This window comes from Antechinus flavipes, chromosome 4, assembly GCF_016432865.1.
Source record: "Antechinus flavipes isolate AdamAnt ecotype Samford, QLD, Australia chromosome 4, AdamAnt_v2, whole genome shotgun sequence".
NCBI lineage: Eukaryota > Metazoa > Chordata > Mammalia > Dasyuromorphia > Dasyuridae > Antechinus > Antechinus flavipes.
The window spans coordinates 314,438,210-314,464,433 of record NC_067401.1 but is presented as its reverse complement, the minus strand read 5'-3'; the positions used below and the strand labels follow the sequence as shown (position 1 = coordinate 314,464,433).

The window sequence follows — 26,224 nt, the reverse complement described above, 5'->3', positions numbered from 1 at the left end:
GTGGATTTCATTCTGCATAGGTTCTTGCATTCTGCTATTACTTGATTAAACCTGAGGGGTGAATCAAGGTGTGGTAGGTTTGACATCAATCTGAGTGAGAAAATGTGTTCTCAGTATAGTAGATTAGATGAGAAATGTCAAACCACTTGTTTGTTTGTTTTTTTCCTCTTCCTCATTCCTATTGTGTTTCTTGCTGTATTGGGAAAGATGATTTGCTTAAATGATCTCCCTGCTGATTTCTTTTTTCTCTTATGTGTGAATGCATGTGTGTGTTTCTTATGATTATTTTGGTGACTCCACTAAATAGCTTTACCTAATTACTTTAGAATTTATTATTTCTTTCCTTTTCCACTTCAGCCACCAGTGGTAAAAACAGAGATGGTAACTATTTCTGATGCTTCACAAAGAACAGAAATATCTACCAAGGAAGTCCCAATTGTCCAGACAGAGACCAAAACCATCACTTATGAATCTCCACAGGTAAAAAAGCAATACAATTTGGGGGACATGCATGAAGAAGATAATATTTTAATTTCTTATACTTTATTTTGTTTTATTTTTCTCTGCCTTTTCTGATGGTTTACATATCCCTGTTGAGACTATCTTTTAGCATCTTTCTCTTGATGAGGCATCTAGATGTGACGTGTCATTGGTGTCTGACTCAAATAGAAATGCATCACTGTGGGCCAATTCTGACTTGGGAAATCACAAATTTAATATTTCATTTTAATTTAACATTTTATTTTATTTTTATTTATTTTTAAACCTTTCCCAATTAAATCTGGTGCTAGAGTACAGAAGACTTTCTGTAATATGAAACATTACCATATACACATATAATTTGAAAAGTATGTGGTTTTTCTTCAGGCAGTATTCATGAAAATATCAGAAATTAGTGTAAACATGGCCTCCCCCCAGAGATACCAAATTTACAAGAAGCATTCAGTATTTCAGAATATCACTATTTGAAGCATGTAAAACAACTGTTTGTTTAACCCTATAAGAAATCTTAAATTTCTGAGATAGTTAATTATTATGAGTGATCAGTTATATTTTTGTGCATTGTTTGGTATATATGGTGTCTTGAGTATATTAGTTTTCAAAATGCCATTCTAAGCATATATTTAATATTAACTACACACAAAAGCAGGCCAAGATTTTAGGAGTTATTTTTGTTTGGGTAGAGAGAGGGGGGAGACTAATACAAAGAGTTTCTTTTCTTAAGAGCCCTCATGAAAAGAGTTTATTTTGGCACAATGTGTTTCTCCATTCTACCATTTCATTCATAAAGGATTTTAACCCTTTCAGCCTTTTATTCTTTTCCCCGGTATTGATTGTTTTTTCCTCAATCCTTCAAAACCATCTCACTTTTTTGTTCTTTTACCTCTAGGTTCTTTAACTGATCATCTTCCACTTTGCCCTTTTCTTCATTTCCTACAGTTTTATTTAATAAAACTGGCTTTTACCATATCTAGCCAGTGCCTTACCCAACACAAATGTGTATGCAAAAACATTTATTTCCATAGACTCCCTATGTTTGCAACAAAAAATTAATCAGAGCTATTTGTTTGGTGGGGAAGGTTCTTTTTCTTGAGTAATGCTTAAAGTTAAATTTTACTTTTTATTTTTTCTCAAAACTCTCTAAAGATTGATGGTGGTGCTGGTGGTGATGCGGGCACATTATTGACTGCACAAACTATCACTTCTGAATCTGTGTCTACAACTACAACCACACACATCACAAAGGTAATGCAAGTAAAATGAATCTTAAAAGATAGTCCTTTTATAATAATTACTTTTGTTCTTTACTTCTTCTCTATACCCTTTTGGGGCTTTACTTCTTCTTTTCACCCTCCCACTACATAACTTCAAAGAGATAATGCTAAGAAAAGTAAGAACACCCTGATCACATTTTCATCACCTAAGAATTAAAGTTTTGAAATCAAATGCATCTATATCACATAGAGAGCCATCTTGAAGGGGAAAGAGGAAGAAGATACTAAAAAGTACATTTGTTTATAATGTAGATAAAAATGTGGCACCATAGACTTTGTAAGTATGGCTTAGTCTCCTGAACATCTTAAGGAGGATGGTAATTAAAAATATTGTTCTAAACAAATGTTTTAAATAATGTGTTTTTGATCATGTCATTTTGATTTAACTATCACTTTGTTCATCTGGTAAAAACCATTTACTATATAGATTTCTTCCTAGTGTTATTTTCCAACTCTTTTTTTTCCTATTTTTTTCCATATCAGTGATGCTAGTGTTTTTTAAGATTATAAAATATTCTTGGGCATTTTTTTGTCCCTCAGGCACATTTGCCAGGACTCTTTCATTTTAAAAAAGAACCCTCTTTAAAATCTCATGTTATCCTATATGATGATGATTTTTGCACCAGAGACCTTTCAAAATGCTGCCTCTTGTGGTTTCAGAAACCTGACTCAGAGTTTAAAGACACTTAAATATTTGTTTGCCTTTGAAAGGACTATGTGACATGGAGCTTTCTTGCCTGTAATAATATATCACACACTATTTTGAAGTAAGTAAATTAACAAAATCTCTGGAGACTAGTCCCTGACATATTTTGTGAACTTACTAAGACTGTGGACACTTGTGAATGTCTTTTCCCCTTTCCTTTCCCCTTTGCCCCATGTCCATCCATATATTAATACACATTATCTAAGAGGTGAATTGGATTAAAAACCAAAGTGACTAATTTTCTGAATCCCTCACCCATTACCAGTAATTTTTTAAAATCAAATCTCAAACCAAGCCAAAGTTTGCAGACAAAGCAACAACAAAAAGAGCATCCTAGTTTATATGCTTATTCTAACTTCACACAATTCTGAGGAAGTCCTTTTTAAGACCCTTTTTACTTGGCAACTTATTCCATCTTTGGGGCGCAACAGTGTTTCTAATAACTTCAAACATAATTCACCATTAGCATTCTCCCATTAAGGGTTTTGTTGCCCATTAATAATATACTAGATCCTGTTTTCATATCTTTGATTAAATAGAATTATATTTTAGTGGTATTATTCTAATTTATTTTCCCTTATAACCTGTAGACAGTAAAAGGTGGAGTGTCTGAAACAAGAATTGAGAAACGAATTGTCATCACGGGAGATGCCGATATTGATCATGATCAGGTGAGTCTCATAGGTTTGTAGAAGTTGTATTTTACATGTGTAGTCATATAGATTTGCTTGTGTTCCATTTTTTCAATAACCAATTCTCAGAAAATCTTTGACTCAAAAATGCTCAGCAATAATACTCTTATTTCATCAAGGATTTGTTGTGCTTACCATAGTGCCTAGCACATATAATGAAATAATGGCTCATTGATTGATTGATTGATTGATTAATGGTCACTTCCTTCCCCTCAACTTCTGAGAGGACTGATAAAAATAAGTCCCTGCTAGAAGCCTGTTCTATGAAGCAAATATTTATCAGACTCTATTAATATATAACTAACAATTATAGTCTTGACATCTTTCCCAAAACACATATAAAAGAAAAGCAAAATAAAATGACTTTGAAAAATGAAGCAGAATATAGAAACATATTTTAGGTGTATAGCCTGACTTCTGTTAAGCTATGGATTATTATCTTTCATCAGGGAAACCTACCCTCTTTCTCAGTCTGGTGAATCCTGTGGATTCCCCTGAGAACAATGTTTAAAAAAACATAGAGTTAAATACATAGGGTTATTAAGGAAAAATTATATTGAAATGTAGTTAGGGAAAAAAAAGAAAAATAAAAGAAAGCAAAGTCATAGACCTTCATTCAACAATCCTTTAGTTAGGTCTTTCCTAATTTTCCCTTGAATCAAAAGCACATAGACCAATGCTTATTCTCACATTTTACTTAATTAGGCTACTTAGAATTTCAGTTTTATATAAAAATAGTGTTTAGCACTGAATAAGTATAGCAAAGAGTATGTTAATTTTTTTCCCTCCATTAACATCAGTATTTTTGAAGCCAGAATAATCTAGAATATATTTTTGGTTACTTCAGATTGCTGTATTTGTTTTTCTTTTAAGATAAAATGAATATTGTTGATTGAAAACTCCCTATTCGATTTTGCTCCATTATTTTGATGGGAAAGTATTACTGGATTGCAGTAGGTTGGGAAGATCATTGTTTGTTGGTCAATGATTAATATATCAAAAATGATGAAAGTCACCAGTACTACAAGAATTAATGGTAACCTATTCATGATCCTAACTAAAAATGGATATGAATGAGTGAAATTAGATTAGCTACTGGTGTGTTACTTAGTCACAACTATTTAAAAAGTTTGTTTTTAAAGGTATTTTTGTCCTCCTGACAAATTGTGCATTTCCCATCATCAGATGTATCACTTCTGCACTTTGTTATTGTTGTTAGTTTAGAAGGAAAAGTGGAAATGTAGTTAGCAAAAAAAAAAAAAAAAGAAAGAAAGAAATAAAGAAAAGAAAGAAAGAAAGAAAGAAAAGAAAGAGAAAAGAAAATAAAGTCATAGACCCCACTCGACCCCACTACAACAAACCCCGAAATTGAGCCTGGAAAAATTATTTCTATTTTAACTTGTAGCCACATGAATGGTTTTCAACAATTGGTATACTGGAAACATTTAAAGCAGCTGCCTAGGTGATATAAATATTGGATGTGTATATTTTTAACTTGTTACATTTAGCTTTCTGTCTTGGAAAGGGAAGGGAAAGAGAGAAAAAATTCAAAACTCAAAATCTTGTAAAAATGAATGTTGAAAACTATATGTGTAATTGGAAAAAATTAAATACCGTTAAGTGAGAAAATTGCTACATTCAGAGATGGCTGAGCAATTTTTCAGCAAAATAAAATAATACATTACTTTACAGTAATTACTTTATTATTACTTTATAGTAGTACAGCTTGGATCTGATACAAATCAGAGCTAAGCAGCTCTAAATGATTAGAATCTGATCTCAGAGGGAAGGGATTTTAGTATTTTTAGTATTATAAGAAGACAGAGTTTATGAAAGCATGTATTTGTAATGATGGCTAGGCATGAGTATATGTATAATATATCAGATAATGCACAGACCATCAACAACAAATACATATATAAGTGCCAACTCTGATCAGAGCACCATGTTTAGCAATTAGGTTTATGTACAGAATTCAAATAAAACATAAATCATTGCCCTCATGACCTTTTTAGTCTAGTAGAGGGGTGGGACACAAACCTAGAGAACTATAATGCATAATGTTACACATGCATTAAGCATTAGAGCTAACAACTCTGCTAGGCCTTAAATCCACAGAATTTAAAGCCTGGAAGAGATGTTATCACCTTGTCTAATTCGAATCCCTACTACATATATATATATATAGTAGTTTTATATATATATATATAAAACATATCCAAGAAATGGTTGTCTAGCTTCTCTGCTCTAAGATCTTTAAGGAAGGAGAAACCAACACTCTTATTGGTAACCTTTTCCACTTTTTGATACTCTAATTATTGACAAATTTTTCCTAACATTGAACCTAAATTGTCTTTTCAACTTCTCCAACTGCCCCTGGTTCCACCAATTAAACAAGCTCAGTTCATTTTCCCATATGATAGACCTTCAGGTCCTTGAAGACAGATATGATACAATATCCTTTTTGAAGCTTCTTTTATTCTTGTGTGATATGAACTCAATAGCTTTTACTCTTCTGGCCAACTTTCTCTGTACCTGATTGCATCCATCAATGTCCTTCATAAACCATGACTCCTAGAAATGAATATAATACTGTAGATGATCTGTAATAAAGTCATAATACAATAGCATTAATACCTCTATTCCTAGAAGTTGTGTCCTTTTGAATATAGTCCAGAATTGCCTTAACTTTTTTAGCAACCACATCCCAGTGCTAATTCATATTGAACTGAGAATCCATTAAAACTTTGAGATCATTCAACTTTATTGTATTAAATATTTTTTAAAATACCTGCCATGCTTAAGGCACTATGCTGAAACACTGAGGTTACACAGAATTCATATAAAATACAAATTGCATCCTTCATTCAAAGAAGGAAGCACAGTGCCCTGATCATAGTAAGCCCTTAATTAATGTTTATTGATAGGGTAGCTAGGTGAAACAATGGATAGGGCACTGACACTCCCATCAGGAACTTTGCCTGAGTTCATATTCAGAGAGTCAACTTAATCCCATTGGCCTCCAAAAAAGTGTTGATTGATTGATATTTATTAGTAAGATCAAAACAAAGCTAAAAAGTAAAAAGAATAATGTTCTTTACTAAAAAATAAAAAGACTACAACGACCATTTAATCCAACTCAGATTACTAAAATGAAGTAATTGAAGTTTAGAGAGTTGAGGCAACTTTACCAGGATGATAAAGGTAGTAAGGAGCAGATTTTGAATTTGAAGCCAAGTATCTCTATCCACCCATTCTATGTGAATTCATGTTTACCTGAATTCTGACGAAGGATGCACATTTGTATCTTTATAGAGTGAATGTTGGGAGAATGCAAAGATGGCCACCTCCCATTTAAAAAGATCAGATTTATTTGATCTAGGAGCTCTTCACTGCCTCCTTTTGCAGGGATTTTAGCCACTGAGAAGCCAGCTGAGGAAACAGGATAATTAATCAGGAAGGAAGATTACTAGGAATGTGATATCTGGAGGAACCACAGAGTATCTGGAAGTAGAGTGATGATCCACATTATCAACCACTATGAGATCAAGGAGAATGAAGTCAAGTTAGGGCCTGAGCCAGTTTCTTTAAAGTGGAGGGAAGGAAAAGTAAATTCCATGTGGTTGAATGAGCCTGGGTTGTGGGGTGGGGGGAAGAACTGGAAGCAGCATTGAGCATAGACATATTTTTAAAGCTAAAGTAGCATTTCTTTCCATTTTGGCAGTGTGTCCTTAAAAAAGGTATGGAACTGATTATATGACCTATCAGTTCAGGTTAGTTTGAGTGAGGATCTTCTACTTCTGATCTTCATATGAGAGTGGGCCAGATTGCCCTTTATTTTTGCCAGCCCTATAGGCCAGTTCTGGGGTTGCTTCTGCAGTAAGGCTGGGAAGGAATTAGTACTAGAGACTTCTTTTCTTCCCCAGAAGTTGATTTCCCGCCAACCCTCTTTTTTTACCCCTGCAACCAAACTCCTTAGATCTTTTACATAGCTCCTTTCCCACAGGAATTTTAACTGAGACATGATTTCAGCTGTATTCTTTTTTGCCTTTTTTGGTATTGACATGAAAGTTCTAATCTAGAATCAGTATTTTGTAACACATTTTAGCAAAAACAAAATATGCAGAAATCTAAAATGTAGGTATTAAATAGTATATGATAATAACTTTAATATTTAGAATTTGCTTTAATGAAATATTGGCATTAATTAGGGATATTGCTACTAGTATATGATGACATAACTCTCTTTGTGGAAGGGGAAAGGAATATACAGGTGAGAAGAACCTAAGATATTCTAGATGCTCAATATTTCTTATAGAGTCTTTTAGTCCAATTTCTTTTGTTGTTCAGGCATTTTTTTCCAGTTATGTCCTACTCTTTGTAACCTCATTTGGGGTTTTCTTGATAGAGATGCTGGAGTATTTTGCCAGTTTTTTCTCCAACTCATTTTATAGATAAGAAAACTGAGGCAAAACAGAGTTAAGTGACTTGTCCAGGATCATGTAGGTAAAAGTATCTGAAGCCAGCTTTGAACTCATGAAGTTGCGTCTCCTGACTCCAAGCCCAGAACTTTATTGCACTACCTAGTTTCTATCCAACCCCCTTTGATAGACAAATTCATTTTAGAAAGCAATCATCCGACCTTTGGTGGCAGAGACAATTTTACTTAGAATGACAATACCTTTTCTTTTTTGGACAGCTTTAAGTTTCTGTCTGTGGTGATCTTCTTCTTTTAAAATAAGTAGAATAGTTCTCTCTGGGGGAGAGAGCAGGTTTCTTGGGGGAGGTTTTCTTGGAGGCAGCCTTAGTATCAGTTCAGATCAATAATTACCCCCAAATGCAGCCAGCTGGTAAAAATGCAAACATTTATTTTCTCCTTCCAAAATAGCCCGGTTGATTGAGAGGCCTCTCTCTCTGCTTGGTTCCAAGAGCTCTCTCTGAATGTCTCCAAATCCAAAGGTTCTGTCCTTCAGCCTCTACCTCTGCTTTCTTCAGCCTCCAGCCAGCACAAAGATGGAATGAATCTCTTATCTCCTTCACTTGGGGCTCGGCTAGCTTTCTGGAGAGTCTTTCAGACCAGCTTGGTCTCAGTGGGGGAAGTACAGGAGCCCAGCCACCACAGAGGTCTGGTTGTGCCTCTGAGAGAGCCTTCTCAATCTTCTGCTGAACTCTCGACTTGTAGCTTCTTCCTCTGAAAACTCTTCTACCAGCCAGCCAAGTGGAAAATATTCCAATGAATCTCTCTTGCCTCAGAGAGAGGGCTTCTGGCGTAATTCAGCTGAAATCTGACCGAGATCCTCTGTCTGTTTCTTTTATACAAGAGGGAGGAATTGTGGAATACGAGAGAGAGGGATTATGGGTTTTCTCCCATAGTGCTCTCTGGCCCTAAGAGCTTCAAGGGAGGTGTGAATTCACAAAGTTACAAAATTTACTTTGTGAAACTCCCATACTTGTGAACTCCAATGAGTAAAGGTGTGAACACAAGTCTTGTATTAATTAGTTCTACTAAGTACCTTGTTTCAGGTTCTGGCCCAAAACATCTTCTTGTAAGATCAGATCAATAATCTATCAACTCTAATGAGTTAGCAGTTTGTAAAGATTCCAACAGCTGTCCAATTTAAAAAAAAAACTTTTTAAAATCCTTTCTTAAGGATTTCAATTTTCTTAAATTGAGCCAAAATCTATACGTCTATACCTTCTACTCACTAGCCTTCCCTGCAGTTTTTTTTAGTCTTAAGCCCTACTGATTTAATTTTCATTTTAATTATAATGTAGCTTAGGCTTTTTAAGGAAATTTAATTTCATGTTCTGTTGTGCTTGTCTGTTTTTGAAGGCCATAATTAAATGACCAAGCTGTTGAGAATTAAATGAGGACAGTAGTTTTCTTTTCATTGCTGATGTTGGGAAGATGAAGTAGTATCTCAAATAATCTCATAAACCTCTTTCCCAGATTTTTCTAAAACCTAAGGGGACATCATTAATGAACAAACACAATCTATATTTGTTTTGTGATGCATAATAAAGAAGCAGATTCTATATTCATTCAGTATTGTTATTGTTAAGTCTTTTTAGTCCTGTCTGACTGTGGCTTCAGTTGAGGTTTTCTTGATAAAGATACCAGAATGGTTTGCCATTTTCTTTTCTAGCTTATTTTTATGGATGAATAATGGAGGCAAACAGTTAAGTGTCTTGCTCAGAGTCACACAGTAAATTTCATGCTGAATTTGTACTGGGGTTTTCCAGATTTCAGTTCTGGTACTCTATCTACTATACTACCTGGTTCCAAATATCAGAAACTCACATCATTTGTTCTGTATTAAAATTTCAAAGTTTAATCAGGGAAGATAAGCACTATAGTTGATCTTTTCTCCACAGCAACTTGGTGGGAAATAATCTAACATCCAAATTAAGTGCCTTTTGACATCCCAAACTCAATTTGTTTTTTTTCCTCCCAATTATTGGGGCTTGAAATGTTGGTTTCATCCCTTTCCCCTCATTCTTATTCACTCAGTATATCCAGTATCTCCTTTTCTTTCCTGACATAACCACTGCTATGTTCACTCTCATAGTCTTTCTCCTGAATGAATATAACAGATTTCTAATTGGTCCCTCTCCCTTAAGTATCTATTACAATCTATTCTAAACTTACTTGCCAAACTGATTTTCCCAAAGTGTAGATATGCCCACATAATCTCCTACTCAATAAAGTTGAATTATGAAAAAAACCAAATTATCATTCTTTGCAGATGAGTTGATGTATACATAGAAAATCCTAGATAATCAACAAAAAAGTATTAGAAAAAATCCACAACTTTAGCAAAGTTGCAGGATACAAAATAAATGCACATAAATCATCAACATTTTTATATATCACCAATAAAGTCCAACAGCAAGAGATATAAAGAAAAATTCCATTTAAAATAACTATCGAAAGTATAAAATATTTGAGAAACTGTCTGCTAAGGGAAAATCAGAAACTATATGAGCAAACTACAAAACACTTTTCACACAAATAAAGTCGGTTCTAAGCAATTGGAAAAATATCAAGTGTTCTTGGATGGGCCAAGTGAATATAATAAAAATGATAACACTACCTAAATTAGTCTACTTAGTGCTATACCAATCAAACTCCCAAGAAATTATTTTACAGACATAGAAAAAATAATAATAAAATTTATCTGGAAGAACAAAAGGTAAAGAATTTCAAGGAAATTAATGAAAAAATGCAAATGAAGGTAGCTTAGCTGTGCCAGATTTAAAACTTATAAAGTAGTGGTCATCAAAACCATTTGGTTTTGACTAACGAAGAGAGTAGTCGATCAGTGGAATAGTTTAGTGTCACAGGACAAAATAGTCAATGACTATAGCGATGTAATGTTTAACAAACCCAAAGACCCCAGCTTTTTGAATAAGAACTTACCATTTGACAAAAACTGTTGGGAAAATTGGAAACTAGTATGGCAGAAATTAGGCATTGACCCATACCTAACACTGTATATCAATATATAAGGTTGAAATGGGTTCATGATCAAAACATAAAGAATGATATTATAAACAAATTAGAACATAGGATAGTTTACCTTTCAGATCTGTGGAGGAAGAAGAAATTTGTAACCAAATAAGAACAGGAGATCATTAGTGATCACAAAATAGATAATTTTGATTATATTAAGTTAAAAAGTTTTTGTACAAACAAAACTAATGCAGACAATATTAGAAGGGAAGCAATAAACTGGGGAAACATTTTACATTCAAGGGTTTTGATAAAGGTCTCATTTCTAAAATATATAGAAAATTGACCCAAATTTATAAAAATTCAAGCCATTCTTCATTGATAAATGGTCAAAAGATATGAACCAGACAGTTTTCAGATGAAGAAATTGAAACCATCTCTAGTCATATGAAATATGCATTGATTAGAGAAATGCAAATTAAGATAACTCTGAGATACCACTATACACCTCTCAAATTGGCTAAGATGACAGGAAAAGATAATGAAGAATATTAGAGGGGATGTGGGAAAATTGGGACACTGATACATTATTGGTGGAGTTGTGGATGGGTCCAACCATTCTGGATAGCAATTTGGAATTATGCCCAAAGGGCTATCAAAACTGTGAATATCCTTTCATCCAGCAGTGTTTCTACTGGGCTTATATCCCAAAGAGAGATTAAAAGAGGGAAAGGAGCCTGTATGTGCAAAAATGTTTGTGGCAACCATTTTTATAGTGGCAAGAAACTGGAAACTGAGTGAATGTCCATCAATTAGAGAATGGGTGAATAAATTGTGGTATATGAATGTTATGGAATATTATTGCTCTGTAAGAAATGACCAGCAGGATGATTTTAGAGAGGCCTGGAGAGACTTACACGAATTTATGCTAAGTGAAATGAGCAGAACCAAGAGATCATTGTACTCAACAATAGCAATATTATATGATGATCAGTTCTGATGGACATGGCTATTTTCAACAGTGAGCTAATTCAGACCAGTTCCAATGGTCTTATGTTGAAGAAAGCCATCTACACTCAGAGAGAGGACTACAGGAACTGAGTGTAGTTCACAGTATAGCATTCTCACTCTTTTTGTTGTTTGCTTGCATTTTATTTTTTTCATTTTTTGTGGTTTGATTTGATTTTTCTTGTGCAGCAAGATAATTGTATAAATATGTATGCATATATTGGATTTAACATATATTTCTATCATGTTTAACATATATTGGATTATTTGCCATGTAGTGAAGGGGAGTGGAAGAAATGGGGAAACTGGAATACAAGGTTTTGCAAGGGCTAATGTTACAGAATTATCCATGCATATGTTTTGAAAAATAAAAAGCTTTAATTAAAAAAAGTTCAATTATTATCTTCTTAAAGCCCTTATTATCTCCAGTTTCGAATCTAAAGTTTCTCCCATTACACTGTAAACTTCTTGAGGGTAGGGACTATTTTTACCTTTATTTTTTGTTGGTTTTGTTTTGCAAGGCAGTTAGGGCTAAGTGACTTACCTGGGCACTAGGGTAAGTGAAATGTTTGAGGTTGAATTTGAACTCAGGGCCTCCTGATTCCAGGACTAGCACACCATCTAACTGCCCCTTTTACCTTTTTACTTTTTACCTTTTTATTTGTATCCCCAAAACCTCACATATGTAATGTCTCACAAATATGTAATATTTAATAAATGTTTGTTGACTGACCATCCTTCCTCAAAATTTTCAATTAGGATGACAACAAATCCACATTTTTATAGAATACAATTCTAAAATGCTGGTTTTATGAAAGGAAAATTATTATGGTAGCCTGTGGTTTCATATCTCCCTGGATGCCCAGACAAAGGAAGCAAAATTTCAATGCCTAAGTAACTTTCCGCCAAACAAAATTTACTTTGCCGTACATCATGTTCCATAATGTACTAGGCATATTTTTCGTGCTAGATGCTCACCAAATGAATACAAGTTGTAATGTACTTTAAGGACTAGTGGTACCTTCTGTATTATGTTAGTCTAAGTAGTATAACAAAGCTACTTCTGTATCAAACAACAGCTGGACAGCTAGACACCAACTTTCTTAGGCCCCCTACTCCTGAGCCCCATGAAAAGCGTTTATAGTTATAAGATAAATTGTTGGATGTATCTGCCAAAGTACTGTAAAATTTCACTTCAACCAACATTCATCATATACCCACTATATAGAAAGCAATTATCATGGAACTGATTTACAGGTCTTGGTTTCTTTATTAGTAAAATGAAAGGTTTGTTTTAGATCTGTTCATAATCCAGGATCCACAAACCCACCCTCACGCCCATCCCCACTGATCTGTGGGCACATGTCAGTAGAGTTCATGAACTTGAATAGAAAAAAATATGCATTATTTTGACTAACTTCCAGCTCAAATTTAGGGTATTCTTCAATTATGAATATAGGATACAAATATTCTGAAAACCATAGGTTTTAGACTACCTAAAGAAGGTCTTTGATCCTGAAAAGAGCAAGAAACACACACAGTGCTTATACAGTATCTCAAAATCTTTGAAATAGAAAAGTTTATATAGTAATGCTTTGGTTATGTGAGGCCTAAGATACAATTTAAAATAAAAGAAACAAGGTAATACTTGACACTTTGTAATTACTTTTATTCTTACTTTTTTCCCTCTTACATACATACACACACACACACACACACACACACACACACACAGTTTTTTTTTTAACATATTGTTATTTTTATGTTCCTTTCTAAACCCCATCCCCCTCCTAACTTTCCACTTTCTGCTGATAGCACTAAAATTTTAGTATGCTTAAGCTTCTTCCCTATTCTCAGTCAAGATTTTCCAACTCTTGTTTTTTATTGGTAATACTCTTTGCACAGAATAACTCACAACTCAAAATCATTGTGTAAAAACTAATTTTAGGGGGCATTAACCAGATGCCAGTAGACTTATTGAAGTAACAACATATGGTATTGGACTAGTGTTACATTTTGGATCCATGTTTTCCTAATAAGATACTATAATCCATTCTAGGTTGGATTTCTTTCCATCTGTAAAAATAATTTTTAAAAATCATGAATTTTTCTCTTAGGTAATTTTAACTTTTACCATAAGATTTCCAAAACCAATACTTTTTGTACTTCTCATGCCAAAAATCTATGTGTGTGTGTCTGTGTGTGTCTGTGTCTGTGTCTATGTCTGTGTGTGTGTGTGTCTGTGTGTGTGTTTGTAGTGTTTGGGGAATAGAGAATCTTTTAGTTTGACTAAGAGAGGGAGAAAGGAACCAGATTTATAAAGAGGGAACTTCTAGATAAGAGACTTCATTTTTGCCAATACACATCAAGGCCATTCCTGCATCTTATGGTCCAAAATTTTGCCTTTCATACTGAGATATTACCCAGAGTTTCTCACGTGCAATATGGATCAAAGGCAGAACTTGCCCCTGTCTGCAAAGATTGCATGCTTTTTATATGTGAGGCTAAAGAACGCTTTTACTACTCAGCATTTTCTTAGAATGGCAGACTGAAAAGTTAGCTGCCTGGGAAGGAGGAGAGTCAGATTTTAGTCCCTTCTGGTTTTCAGTTTTTCTTTCTTTCATATAAAAGAAATCACTAAGTAATTTCTTACTCATCCCTTCTGTTAATTCTATCCTGATAAACTGCCTCTCTGTGCTTTTTCTATATTTCTGCAATAAAGAGAATGGAGAATAGTGATGGGCTGGGGGAGGTAAGCAGGGGAACAAATGTAAATAAAGAATTTTACTTGGACTTTAGTTAAACAAGAAATGTTGCCTGATATTGTCACTAGGGGGCGCCATAATCCATTCTTTCCCTGTTCTATATGCACACAAGGGAATGAACCTTTCTCTTTTAGAGAATTGTGGCAGCACTCTACAGTGAAACTCAGCCGCCCATCTTTTTAAAAAAAAAAAAAAAAAAAAAAAAAGTGCTTATTAATACTTTAAAAAATAATCATAGTTTTTTCCCAATATGCCTGTACCACTTTCACCCCTAATAAAATCTTCCTTGTTATAAAGAAAAACAATTAATAAAACATAGAAAACCCATTGCTTTTTGATAGCATATATAGCATGAAAGGTAGTCTAGTGTAAAATAAGCTCTAGAGACTAAAGTCTTGGGTTCATATCAGATCTCTGATATTTACCATCCATGTCACTTTGGACAAAAATTAAATTAGTTCCCTCCTCTGTAAAAATAAAGGGGTTGGGCTCAGATTATCTTTCTTATTCTAACTATAATCCTATTATCCAGATACTTACATCTATTCCCTACCAAGGGAGAGTAGTGGTATGGATATAATTGTTTTCTAGGACCAAGATTAGTTATTACAGTCAATCTAAATTCAGCTGCCTATTTAGTTTTCATTTACTCACCATACTCATTTTATATATGGTTCTCTTGGTTCTGCTTCCTTTTTTTTTTTTTTTTTCACTCTCTATCAATTCATTTAGATCTTTTTATTATTTGTCAGAAATCCTTATATTCATTATTTCTTATGGCATAGCAAATTAACATTATTTTCTTTTACTACTGTTTTGATTGGCCTTTCGCCAATAGAGAGAAACCTACTTTGTCTAATTATTTTTTTATTTTTTTATTTTTTATTTTTTTTGCTACTGAAAAAAGTGCTTCAATTAATACTTTGGCATGTCTGTGTATTTATATTCATGTTGTTTGTTCTTTATTCTGGAAGAGGACTATGACATCAGGGAAGTGATGCTCAGATATGCAATTGAATTGAAGTTAAATGAGGGAGGGCTATGCAAGGTCACCAGACTCACTTTCCCCTTCAGAGCTCTCTGGATCCAGTGGCAAGATACAGATCAGGATGACTGGAAATAGCCCTGGATACAATGGGAGACCTTGGCCTTTTTAAGCTAAGGTCATCAACATGTCGTTATTTGACTGAGGCTGCACTCATTCATTGATTATGGCTAGGTAGCAATTGAGATAAAAAATAGCCTCTTCTATCTAGTCCCACCCCCACCCAAAAAAAATCTAAATAAATAAATCAATCCTTAATAGACACTTGCTGACTGATTAGATAACATATCACCTGCAATTTATGCATCCATCATGTAGCCTATTTTTTTTCCAAGAAAATCACTAACTCTTCAAAATAACATATTAGAGGGGGAGGAGTTATATGTTATCGTTATTCTCCTCAGCTCAAAAACAGATTCCCATGGTTTAAGTGACCAATGCCTGAAGCCTGACACCCAAGGTACTTCACAATGACCCTAATATGAATTTATTTTCTAGTATATATATTCCATTTATAATTTTTCAGTCTTGTTATTGATCCATATTGCATGGGAAGCATTTCAGTACTGCAGGCAAATTTTTAGGACCATAACATGCAGGAATGGCATTGATTTGTATTGGTAGAAATGAAGTTTCTTTATTTGGAAGTTCCCTCTTTATATATCCAGTCCCCTCTCCCTCCCTCTCTCTCTCCCTTTCTCTCCCTCCCCCCCCTTCTTTCTCTCTTTCCCTCTCTCTCTTTCCCTCTCTTTCCCTCCCTCTCTTTCTTTCTCTCTCCCTCTCTCCTTCTCTCTCTCTCCCTTTCTCTCTCTCTCTTCTAACATTCATACCTTTAGTTAAATGAAAAGTTTGTCTATTCCCCAAACACTACAAATACTCTACTACACTTGTGCCCACTTTGCTTGAAGGGGGGGGGTGTTCTTCCTGCCAAAATTATGGATCCTTGACATCCCTATTAAAAAAGACTTTATATTCATATAGATACCAACAGATAGAACTTTTTCTTTTTGTCTTTGATGACTCTGGGGTCCATGCCATCCCTTGTTACCAAAGAATATAAATGTTATTTGTTCCTGTTCATTCCTTTCAATCATGTCTGACTCTTCATGACCCTTTTTGGGGTTTTCCTGGCAGAGATACTGAAATGTTGTCATTTCCTTCTCCAACTCATTTTACAGATGGCATGGGTAACGGAGGCAAACAGAGCTAAGTGACATACCCAGGAGCACACAGCTACAACTCGGGAAGCTGTCTTCCAGTTTCCAAGCCTAGGGTTCTATTCATGGAGGTTCTTTTAAATACCTTTTTCCAATTTGACTATAGAGCAACTAACTCAGATTATCTGTCTTTTTCCCTTGCTAGGCATTGGCACAGGCAATTAAGGAAGCCAAAGAGCAGCACCCTGACATGTCAGTCACAAGAGTGGTGGTGCACAAAGAGACGGGAGTTGAAGAAGAGGAAGAATAAAGTAAGGTAAGAGAAGCTGCCAATTCCAGTCATTTTTATGACTCAGTTTAGAACATGCTGGAATTAACTCTTTTAAAAATCTGATCTTGCAAATTGCTGTGCTTGAGGGATTTGCACTTACTTATGCACTCTTTGATGTGAGAGGTATCCCTAGGTAATCCTCAAATCAAATAAGGCATTTCCAACATTTGTATGAGTGTATGTAAGTGATATGCGATATGTATATTTTTATAATGCTTTGTATGTATGTATGTGATATGTGATATGTATATTTTATGTTTTTTGAAAAACTTATCAGCATAAGACTACTGACTTCACAAAAAATCCACTTTGAACATGAGTTTCAGCATAATTCATGTTTTATTCAATTAGATATTTTAAAATAAAGCAAAGTAAGGAAACCTGCCAATTCCAAGGTCATTTTCATTTTATTTAAGAAATGACGAAATCTGACATGCAAACACACATACACAATACAAATCTTTCCCAAATATAGTGCATGTGTCCTAGAAATTAATCATAAGTCAGTTTAGACATAAAATTCATTTGTACAGGTATGTATGAAAGTATCCATGACTTGGGAATAAAGACACAGAAGTCCTTGTTCAGATTCTTCCATTATAATTGCCTATGTAGCCTTTGGCTTGGTCTCTTAATCTCTCTGAATTGATTTTCTTCAGATGCAAAAATCAGGTTTGCCAGGAGATAATGAATATGAAAAAGGTTTTGAAAAGTGTTAAATAGTTTGAAAATAAAAAGCATTGGTTTTTTTATAGGCTGGATTCTCTGAACTGGTCACAAATACTAAAGGTGAAGATCTAGTGACCACTTAGCACTAGTAAGACCCTATCTTCACCTACATGACTTCCTAAAGGAAAAAAGGCAAACTTCCTTAATGAATATTAAATATTACAGAAACTTAGAATGTATACAATTTTCCGCTTGACTCCTAACTTGCTGTTTCAATGACGATCCATCTGCCACTTGAAGTAAGATACATCTGTGAAACATCATGTTAAAAATAAAACCACCTGTGGCAAAATTACCTCCTAATCTATTTTTTAAATCCAGGTTTTTCAGATGTTGCATTTGCCAAAGGCAGGATACATCTAAACTAACTATTTCTACTCATGGATCACTTTCTGCTTTTCTGAATGCCTCCTTTTCCTTTGACATTTTACATCCTTCTTTCATAAACAATTTAATGAAAAAAGAGTACGCTCAGATTCTTTTCCTTCTTCTCCATTTAATTTTTCTTCAAGACTCCTAATACTTTTCTCCCAGATGCATCTATTGTTATAGAACTGTTTTCTCTCTGGGTATCTAAATTATAAAGAAGAAACAACAGTTGTTTTTTCCCCTTTACTTCACATCAGATAAATGTAAAACAGGGTAGAGCAAGAGAATTATAAAGCAGAAATTATGTTCCAACCAAGAAGATCAGGGCAAGTTTCTTGGAGGACCCTGGGGGTCACTTGAGGTGAGCCTTAAAGTAAGAGAAGGGTTTTAACATTTAGTCAGCAAGCATTTATTAAGTGCTTACAATGTACCAGGCATTCTGCCAGGCGCTGGAATAAAAAAAAACAAAAATGAAACCGATTCTGCCTTTTAAGGAGCTTCTGTTTTAATAGTATGATGCACTCTTACTTATGTTCAGAATTGTTGTCCTTTCTTTTCCTACAACACCAATGACATCATGGGTGATGTCTTGACTTGTGCATGAATTGGATTTCAGTAAGGCAGAGTTCCTCAAATATAAAGTAAATACAGTCTAATTTATAGAAGAGGGCACCAGTAAATAAAGGAGGAAATCTAAAATTAAGGAAAAGTATTCCAGGCATGAGGGAATCAGAGAGGGGATGGTCTTTGTGAATGTCATGTTAAATTTGGGAAATACTTAGTAGTCTGGTTTAAGATATAGAACACATATGGAGGTGGAAATGTGAAATGAAGCAAGAAGAATTTGTAGAAGGGAGCTAAACTGGAGGGAGCCTTAAATGTAAGCCAAGAAGTTTGTATTTTATTCCTAAGAATTAGATTCAAAACTAAGCCCTCAGGGTTTATGTGAATAGAGGAAGGGGTTAATTCTGTATCATCCTATTTCTTTGGTGATTGTTAATAAAGAAAACTGTGTCCTCTACCCCCAAAAATAATTAAATTAAGTAGAAGGGCTCTAAGCAATTAGGAAAGATTTTTTGTTACTGTTTAGCCTTGTCCAACTCTTTTTAAATAGTATTTTATTTTTCTAAATACATGCAAAGATAGTTTTCTCAATTCATCTTTGCAAAACTTTGTGTTCCAAATTTTTCTCTCTTTCCTCCCTCCTCCTCCTTCCCCAAGACAGCAAGCAATCTGATATAGATTACACACGTGCAGTTCTTGTAAACATATTTCTGTATTCATCATGCTGCACCAAAAAAATTTCAGATCAAGAAGGAAAAAAATCCATGTAAACAACAACAACAACAACAAGGTGAAAATACTATGCTTTGATACACATTTAGGCACCATAGTTCTCTCTCTGGATGTGGATGACACTTTTCCATTACTAGTCTATTGGAATTCTTCAATCACCTCACGTGAAAAGAGCCATGTCCATCAGAATTGATCATCACATAATCTTCTTGTAACTGTACAATCTTCTCTTGGTTCTACCCACTTCATTTGGCATCAATTCATGTTAAGTCTTTCCAGGGTTTTCTGAAATCATTTTGCGGATCATTTCTTATGAAACAATACTATTCCTTAACATTCATATACCATAACTTATTTAGCCATTCCTCAACTGAAAGGCACCCTATCTAAATTTCCAGTTCCTTGCCACTACAAAAAGAGCTGTTCCAAACATTTTTGCACATGTTGGTCCTTTTTCCTCTTTTTGATCTATTTGGGATACAGACCAAGTAGAGACACTGATGGATCAAAGGTATGCCTTTGAGAATAGTTCACATTGCTCTTCTGAACAATTGGATCAGTTCACAATTCAACAACAATGCATTAATGTCCCATTTTCCCACATTCCCTCCTGTATTCATCATTACTTCACTAATCAGAGAGGTGTAAAGTAGTACCTCAGAATTGTTTTAATTTTCATTTCTCTGACCAATAGTGATATAGAGCATTTTTTCATATGACTAGAAACAGCTTAAATTTTATCTGAAAAAAGGTCTGTTCATATTCTTTGCTAGTCTACTTCTTTGTGACTCATTTGGAGTTTGCTTGGCACAGATATTGGAGTGGTTTGCCATTTCCTTCTCTAACACATTTTACAGATTAGGAAGCTGAGACAAAGAGGGTGAAGTGATTTGGCCAGAATTACACAGTTAATAAGTGTCCAAGGGCACATATGAACTCATAATTCCAAACCCAGTGCTCTATTCAATGAGCCATCTAGTTGCCCCACAGAAGGACTTTATAGGAATGTATAACCACCAGCCTTTAGACTATTAGAAAAAAGTGTTTGATTCATCCACTTAGGATTAAACCTTTAAATAGTTTTGGTAAACTCTAATTGTTTTATTTAAGCGAATCACTCTGCATTCTTCCCTAATGTGTACCTCCAGTTTTTCTGCTAGTCTGTTTAGGCAGCTACTTATAGGTAGCTCCTTCTAACTGGACTCATAGCTTATAGCTCATGAGCTCATAGCTCAACTGTTGTTATAAAGAATAACAAGACCAAGGAAGGAAGACATCAGAAACAAAGAAAAATTCAATCATTGTAGTTCAATACATAAGTCTGTCTTTCCAAACAGACACCATCTTGTTGGAATCCTTACTAACTGCTAACTAATTAGAGTTGATCTAATCTTACAAGAAGATTTTGGCCAGAACCTGAAACAAGGTACTAAGTAGAACTAATTAATACAAGGCTTGTGTTCACACCTTTACTCATTGGAGTTCACAAGTATGCCAGCTTCACAAAGTAAACTTTCTAACTTCAAGGGAGTCCACACCTCCCTTAAAGCTCGTTGGGCCAGAGAGCACTATGGGAGAAAACCCATAATTCCATTCTCTCAGAAGAGTCAGATAAAAGGCCAGCAATGAGGGATCTAAGACAGAATACATTTTTTCCTCTTGGCTGGCTGGTCGCAGAAGAGAGTTCAGCTGGACTCGAGAGGAGCGACTCTGGTGCAGAGAACACTTTGACGGATTTCAGTGGAGCTATGCCAGAAGCCCTCTTCCGCGGCAAGGCAAGACAGAATACATTTTTTCCACTTGGCTGGCTGGTGGCAGACGAAGAGCTTTCAGAGGATAAAGCTACGAGTGAGAGTTCAGGGGACAACCAGATTCATCTTCATCTCACACCACTGTGGCTGAAGAAAGCAGAGGCAGAGGCTGAAGGACAGAACCTTTGGATTTGGAGACATTCGGAGGGCTCTAAGCCTCTAAGCCCTGTGTTTTGAGAAGAACAAGAACTCCAACATTTGAACTCATAACACCATCTCACTTCAAGGAAGCTCTGAACCTTATCTATCTGACTATTATAGTATCTGTATAGTATCTTATAGTATCTGACTATTAAGATGTCTGACACTCACTGTTACTCTGGCCTTTGAGTCAGGAGGAGAACAGTGCATGGAAAAACAAGGAAAGGGTAAATGAGGATTTAAAAAAAAAATCATATGGTCATAAATCTTGAATGAGAGAGAACATTAGGAGACTCAAATGAGAAGACTGAAGCCAGAAACTTATCATGCAACTTTTTCAAGGTGCACTGACTCTAAATCTAGTGTTTTTTTACTTTGCCTCTAATAAATTCATCCCTATATTCTTTCTTTTAGGTCTTTTCATCAGTCTACTGTGATTTATTCCAGAAAAAATGCATTTAGGTGATAAAATAGTGCAATTAAAAATGACAACAAAATCTTAGAACTGTGTCTACACTGGCTGGATTATTTAGTAGGGACTTTTCAACCCAGGGTCCATGCATTTTGATAATCTATTTTAGTATGATTAGTTTCTTTTGTACATCTAAGCATTTTATATTTTATGTATTTAAAAATTATTCTGAAAAGGGATTCATAAAGACTTTACTAGGCTGCCAAAGAAGGGGGAGGATTCGTGACATAAAAAAAGTTAAGAGCTGCTATTTTACAGACTGGTCACAAAAGTCTCACATATTATGCAAAGGTAACTAAGCTTAGTTCTGTCTTTGGCCATGGAATAGGAGGAGAGCCAAGAAGAGACAGAACCTATGCCATTAATCCTGTTAGCACCATGTTTTAACCTACTGAGCTTATCAGTCACACTTTCAAGTGAGTCCATCTAAGTCTCAAAGTAATCCAAAGAAAGGGTGAATAAATATTATAGGAACTTTTCCAGCCTTACCTTATTCAATAATTTTACTCTCTTTGTATATCAAGGTTTTATCAAAATGTTTAATAAATTATATTTTGGGAATAATTACTAAAAAACAATCTGTGATTTCATTGGTATAGGGAACTCCCAAGTGAGAAAACTCTAACAACATAAGACTATGTTTTTATACACACACACACACACACACACACACACACACACACACACACACAAACCTAGCTATTCACTTACAACCTCTTTCTTTCCCCTGTCTATTGAGAACAGTTCACATGTCTCTCAAAAAGGGTTTTTGAAAAGAGGTAAAAGTATTTTCTCCCTACTTTTTAATCCTGATATATGACCATCAATGAACAATCAGTAATTGAGATTCTCATCTGTGGGGCTTTTTTAAAGTGGTGATGTACTATTTACAATTTACAATCTTGTAGAGCTTCTTCAATTTTTTCCATTTGCAACCCCTTTTCATCCAAAAATTGTTTTTGACCCAAGGCATGAAGGTATATAAAATAGAATGCAAATCAAACTTTATTGATAATAAATCATAATTTCATGATTCCACATTCAGTTACAAGACCCTATGTGGGGTTGTGAACCACAGTTTAAGAAGCTGGATAGGGCATCTAGAAGTTAATTGCTTGCTGTGAGTGCTAGATATTGCAGTGGATACAGTTGCTGGGCTTGGATTCTGGAAGTCTCATTTTCCTGAGTTCAGTCTGTCTCAGAAGCTTAGTAGTATTTGCATCTCAAATACTAATTTACTGAGTTGATTTCCCCTATTCTGTTGTATTGAAAGAGAGAGAGAGAGAGAGAGAGAGAGAGAGAGAGAGAGAGAGAGAGAGAGAGAGAGAGAGAGAGAGAGAGAGAGAGAGAGAGAGAAGTTTGAAGGAGCATTGATGCTGCATGAATTATCTGGAATAGTATTTTCCAAACAAGAGTCACTTTCTTGTTCAAACCATCATTTCAAAAGAGGGATCATATTAAAGATGCTTGAAAATGAACCCACAAGCCAAGTAGCAAATTAGCATAGCTATCTAACTGGTTTGACAGGAGTAAAGAATTATTTTGGCTGAAGTAACTCTCACTAATCAGGAGATGCTCATTTACATGTGTGCTCTGATTAGCATTGCCTCCACCTTTGAGGAAAAGGGCAAATCTATTGATTTACCAAATGACTGTTTTCAGCTTATGAGCTAGGATTTCCTCCAGCTTGTTTGTATTCCTCCAGCTTTTGAAATTAGAATATGGAAGCTCTACTTTCAGTACAGTTTTAATCAAACCCCAAATGAAGCCTGACTCAGTTTTAGAATCAAAAGTAAAAGAATAAGTGGAATATAGCTTTGGTTTTGTAGCGTTTTTTTCTCCCCCTTTCCCAGTTACTATTACCAGTTCCATTACTGTAATGTTCTTGTTGATTTTCTGGAGGTCTCTGGATCAGCTATTGTTTCAGTTCAGTAATCACTACGAGAATATTCAGGGATAAAGTCCAAATTCTTTATTGTCTCCTTGCCTGGGGCCCGGTTAGCTTTCTTGAGGCCCTTCAGATGGCCCTTGATCTCAGTGTGGGGAGCGGGAGGACAGGCCAACCACCACGAGGCTGATGAAGATGGAATGAATGTCTCTCCTTGGCTCTGAGAGCTTGAGCTTCTGCCTCTAGTCCTCTTGTCTTTTCCAAGTCTGTCTCCAAGCCTCTCAGTCCCCCAGGAGATTCATCAGGAACCTGACCGAAGATGGGATGTCTCTGGCTGGATTTGTCCCAGCTTCATATGCTCTATTTTAATTACATCATTATAGGTGTGAATCTTGTAGAACTATATTAAGTACTAAGTATATGTACTGAACTAGAGAACTATTAATCACTATGCTAAACTAGATAACCATTGTCTTATCAATTCCGCTTAGCACCTTGTAAGAATCCTTGTTTCAGAGTTCTGGCCCATAATACATTACCAAGTGGAATATGATTTATATATGTATTGTATTATTATATTTATGAGATTTATTTATACGTCATTCTAGTGAAGATTGAATTATACTCCATCATAGTGCATTGTAATAGAACCATAAAACCCTAATATAATATAGACAGATTGCTCTCTAATGCTGCTGGACAGATCTGAAAACATTTGGGATACCAATTAGGCATTGAGCTGGAGCTGAGCAGGGATTATTATTGTGTTTTTAAAATAGTTTTAATTTCACTTTGTTTCCTTTGGGAAGAAGTAGAAGATGTAGCAAAATATAGGATGGGAAGTACTGTACCTCTAAAGAGCAAATAATTAGTATATTGTTAAAATTATAGAAAAATAGATTTTGCCTTATTATAATTATAAAGAAAACTATTTTTAAAATCAAAGTTGTTCAAAATAATAGTAAAGATTACTGTATGAGCAGACTATATAAAATCACTTTGATGTAATGGAGAGAGTGCTTGATTTGAAATCTGAATCTCAACTCAAGACATTGGAAAATAATTTAATTTCTTTGTGCTTCATTTTCCTCATATGTAAACTGAGGGGGTTGAACTCAGTGACTTCTAAGACTCCCAACTCTGAATTTATGATCCTATGGATTTCTGATGGGGTTCCCTATAATGGGATGATAACTTGAATTGGTGAAATAGTTAATCTGAACCTTCAATTCTATGACTATATTTTAAATCTACAATTAGACTCTGAATTCTGCTGATTATTTTCAATCTGGTCTTTATCATGTTTGTGGGTGGCAATATCTTTGAATATTCATCAAAATGAGGAAAAAGGTGAAATTTGAAATGATTAAATGTTGCATAGCAAATTGGGGTAACACATGCTTGTTAGAATAAAGTTGAAAATATTGACTAAAGGAAACTTTTGCCCATACTTTTCTTATTTTCCTTTCCTTTTGCTTATAGGTAATTGACTAGTTTAAAACTTTTTTTTTTTAATTGGCTATAGTTTTGCTTTTGAAAGTTCATTTTATATTATATGATTGTGTGTGTGTGTGTGTGTGTGTGTGTGTGTGTGTGTATGTGTGTGTGAAAAGTTCATTTCATCTATGTATATGAGACATATTTGTGGGTATACACACATATGAGTATATACACACAGTACATAGAGGATGACATAATACTTGTGTAATTACTTAAGTACCATATAAATTATTTCAAGCAAATTTTTAGTGATTTTAATAATTGCATAGTATCTTAATGCTTTATTCAAAGTACTTCTCATATCTGTTATTCTCCTCTAATGCTAATAATAAGCCCATGAAATAATAAGGGTAGGTCTTATCTTCCTTTTTTTAAACAAGAAAACTGAATCTCAGAGAGTTTGTGACTTCCCTTGAATTACACAGAGATTGGACTACAACACAGATATTCACTTAGAACTGCTCTCTTTCCTTTCTCTAATAATGCTTTTCCCTACAGAAAAGTGCCCATTGAGAACAGTTCACGTCTCTCAAAAATTGTGTTTGAAAAGAGATAAAAATATTTCCCCCCTACTTTTAACTCTGACCATCAATGAACAACCACAGTTAGTGGTTCTCATCTGTGGGGCTTTTTTCAGTGGTGATACACTAAATACTTTTCCTATTATATTTATAGTTTCAAAAAAATAAAGATTTTTTGAGTGCTTTATTTTAAGAGAGATCCCTAAAGATCTGAATCTAGCTGAATTGACCAGCAGGGTTTCCAAAAATTGTTTTCAAAGTGGATTCCTTTTGAAAGCTTTGCCACCTTGCCTAAGACTTAGAAGTAGCAGTCCCTTAAAAAAAAAGAACAAAAAAAGGGACCTCCTGGAATATAGAATATATACAGTTAGTCAGTGAAAGAAAGGAGAGAAAAAAAGATCTGACTTTCCCCTGTGGTTTTAAATACCTTTTCTTCTTAAACAGACAAATTATAGATTAAAGTAGGGAAAGGGACAGAATGGGGAGAACCTCAAAAGCTGCTTTTGTGAAGTGAGCCTGATCACATGAACTCTGTGTATATCCATTCCTGTAGAAAACAAAGGCA

At 34.7% G+C, this 26,224-nt stretch overlaps 1 protein-coding gene across 15 annotated transcripts in view; it reads left to right on the top strand.

Annotated features, from left to right (window-relative positions):
* The window catches only part of EPB41L2 (erythrocyte membrane protein band 4.1 like 2), a 292,918-nt gene that overhangs the window by 257,058 nt on the left and 9,636 nt on the right, over window positions 1–26,224 (top strand). For all 15 annotated transcript variants that reach the window (XM_051997728.1, XM_051997742.1, XM_051997740.1 and 12 more), the window contains 4 exons: window positions 358–480; window positions 1,648–1,746; window positions 3,072–3,152; window positions 16,807–16,917. In XM_051997728.1, coding sequence (XP_051853688.1) covers window positions 358–480; window positions 1,648–1,746; window positions 3,072–3,152; window positions 16,807–16,911 — 408 coding nt within the window. In that variant the 3' untranslated portion in view covers window positions 16,912–16,917. The remainder of the gene's footprint in view (window positions 1–357; window positions 481–1,647; window positions 1,747–3,071; window positions 3,153–16,806; window positions 16,918–26,224) is intronic.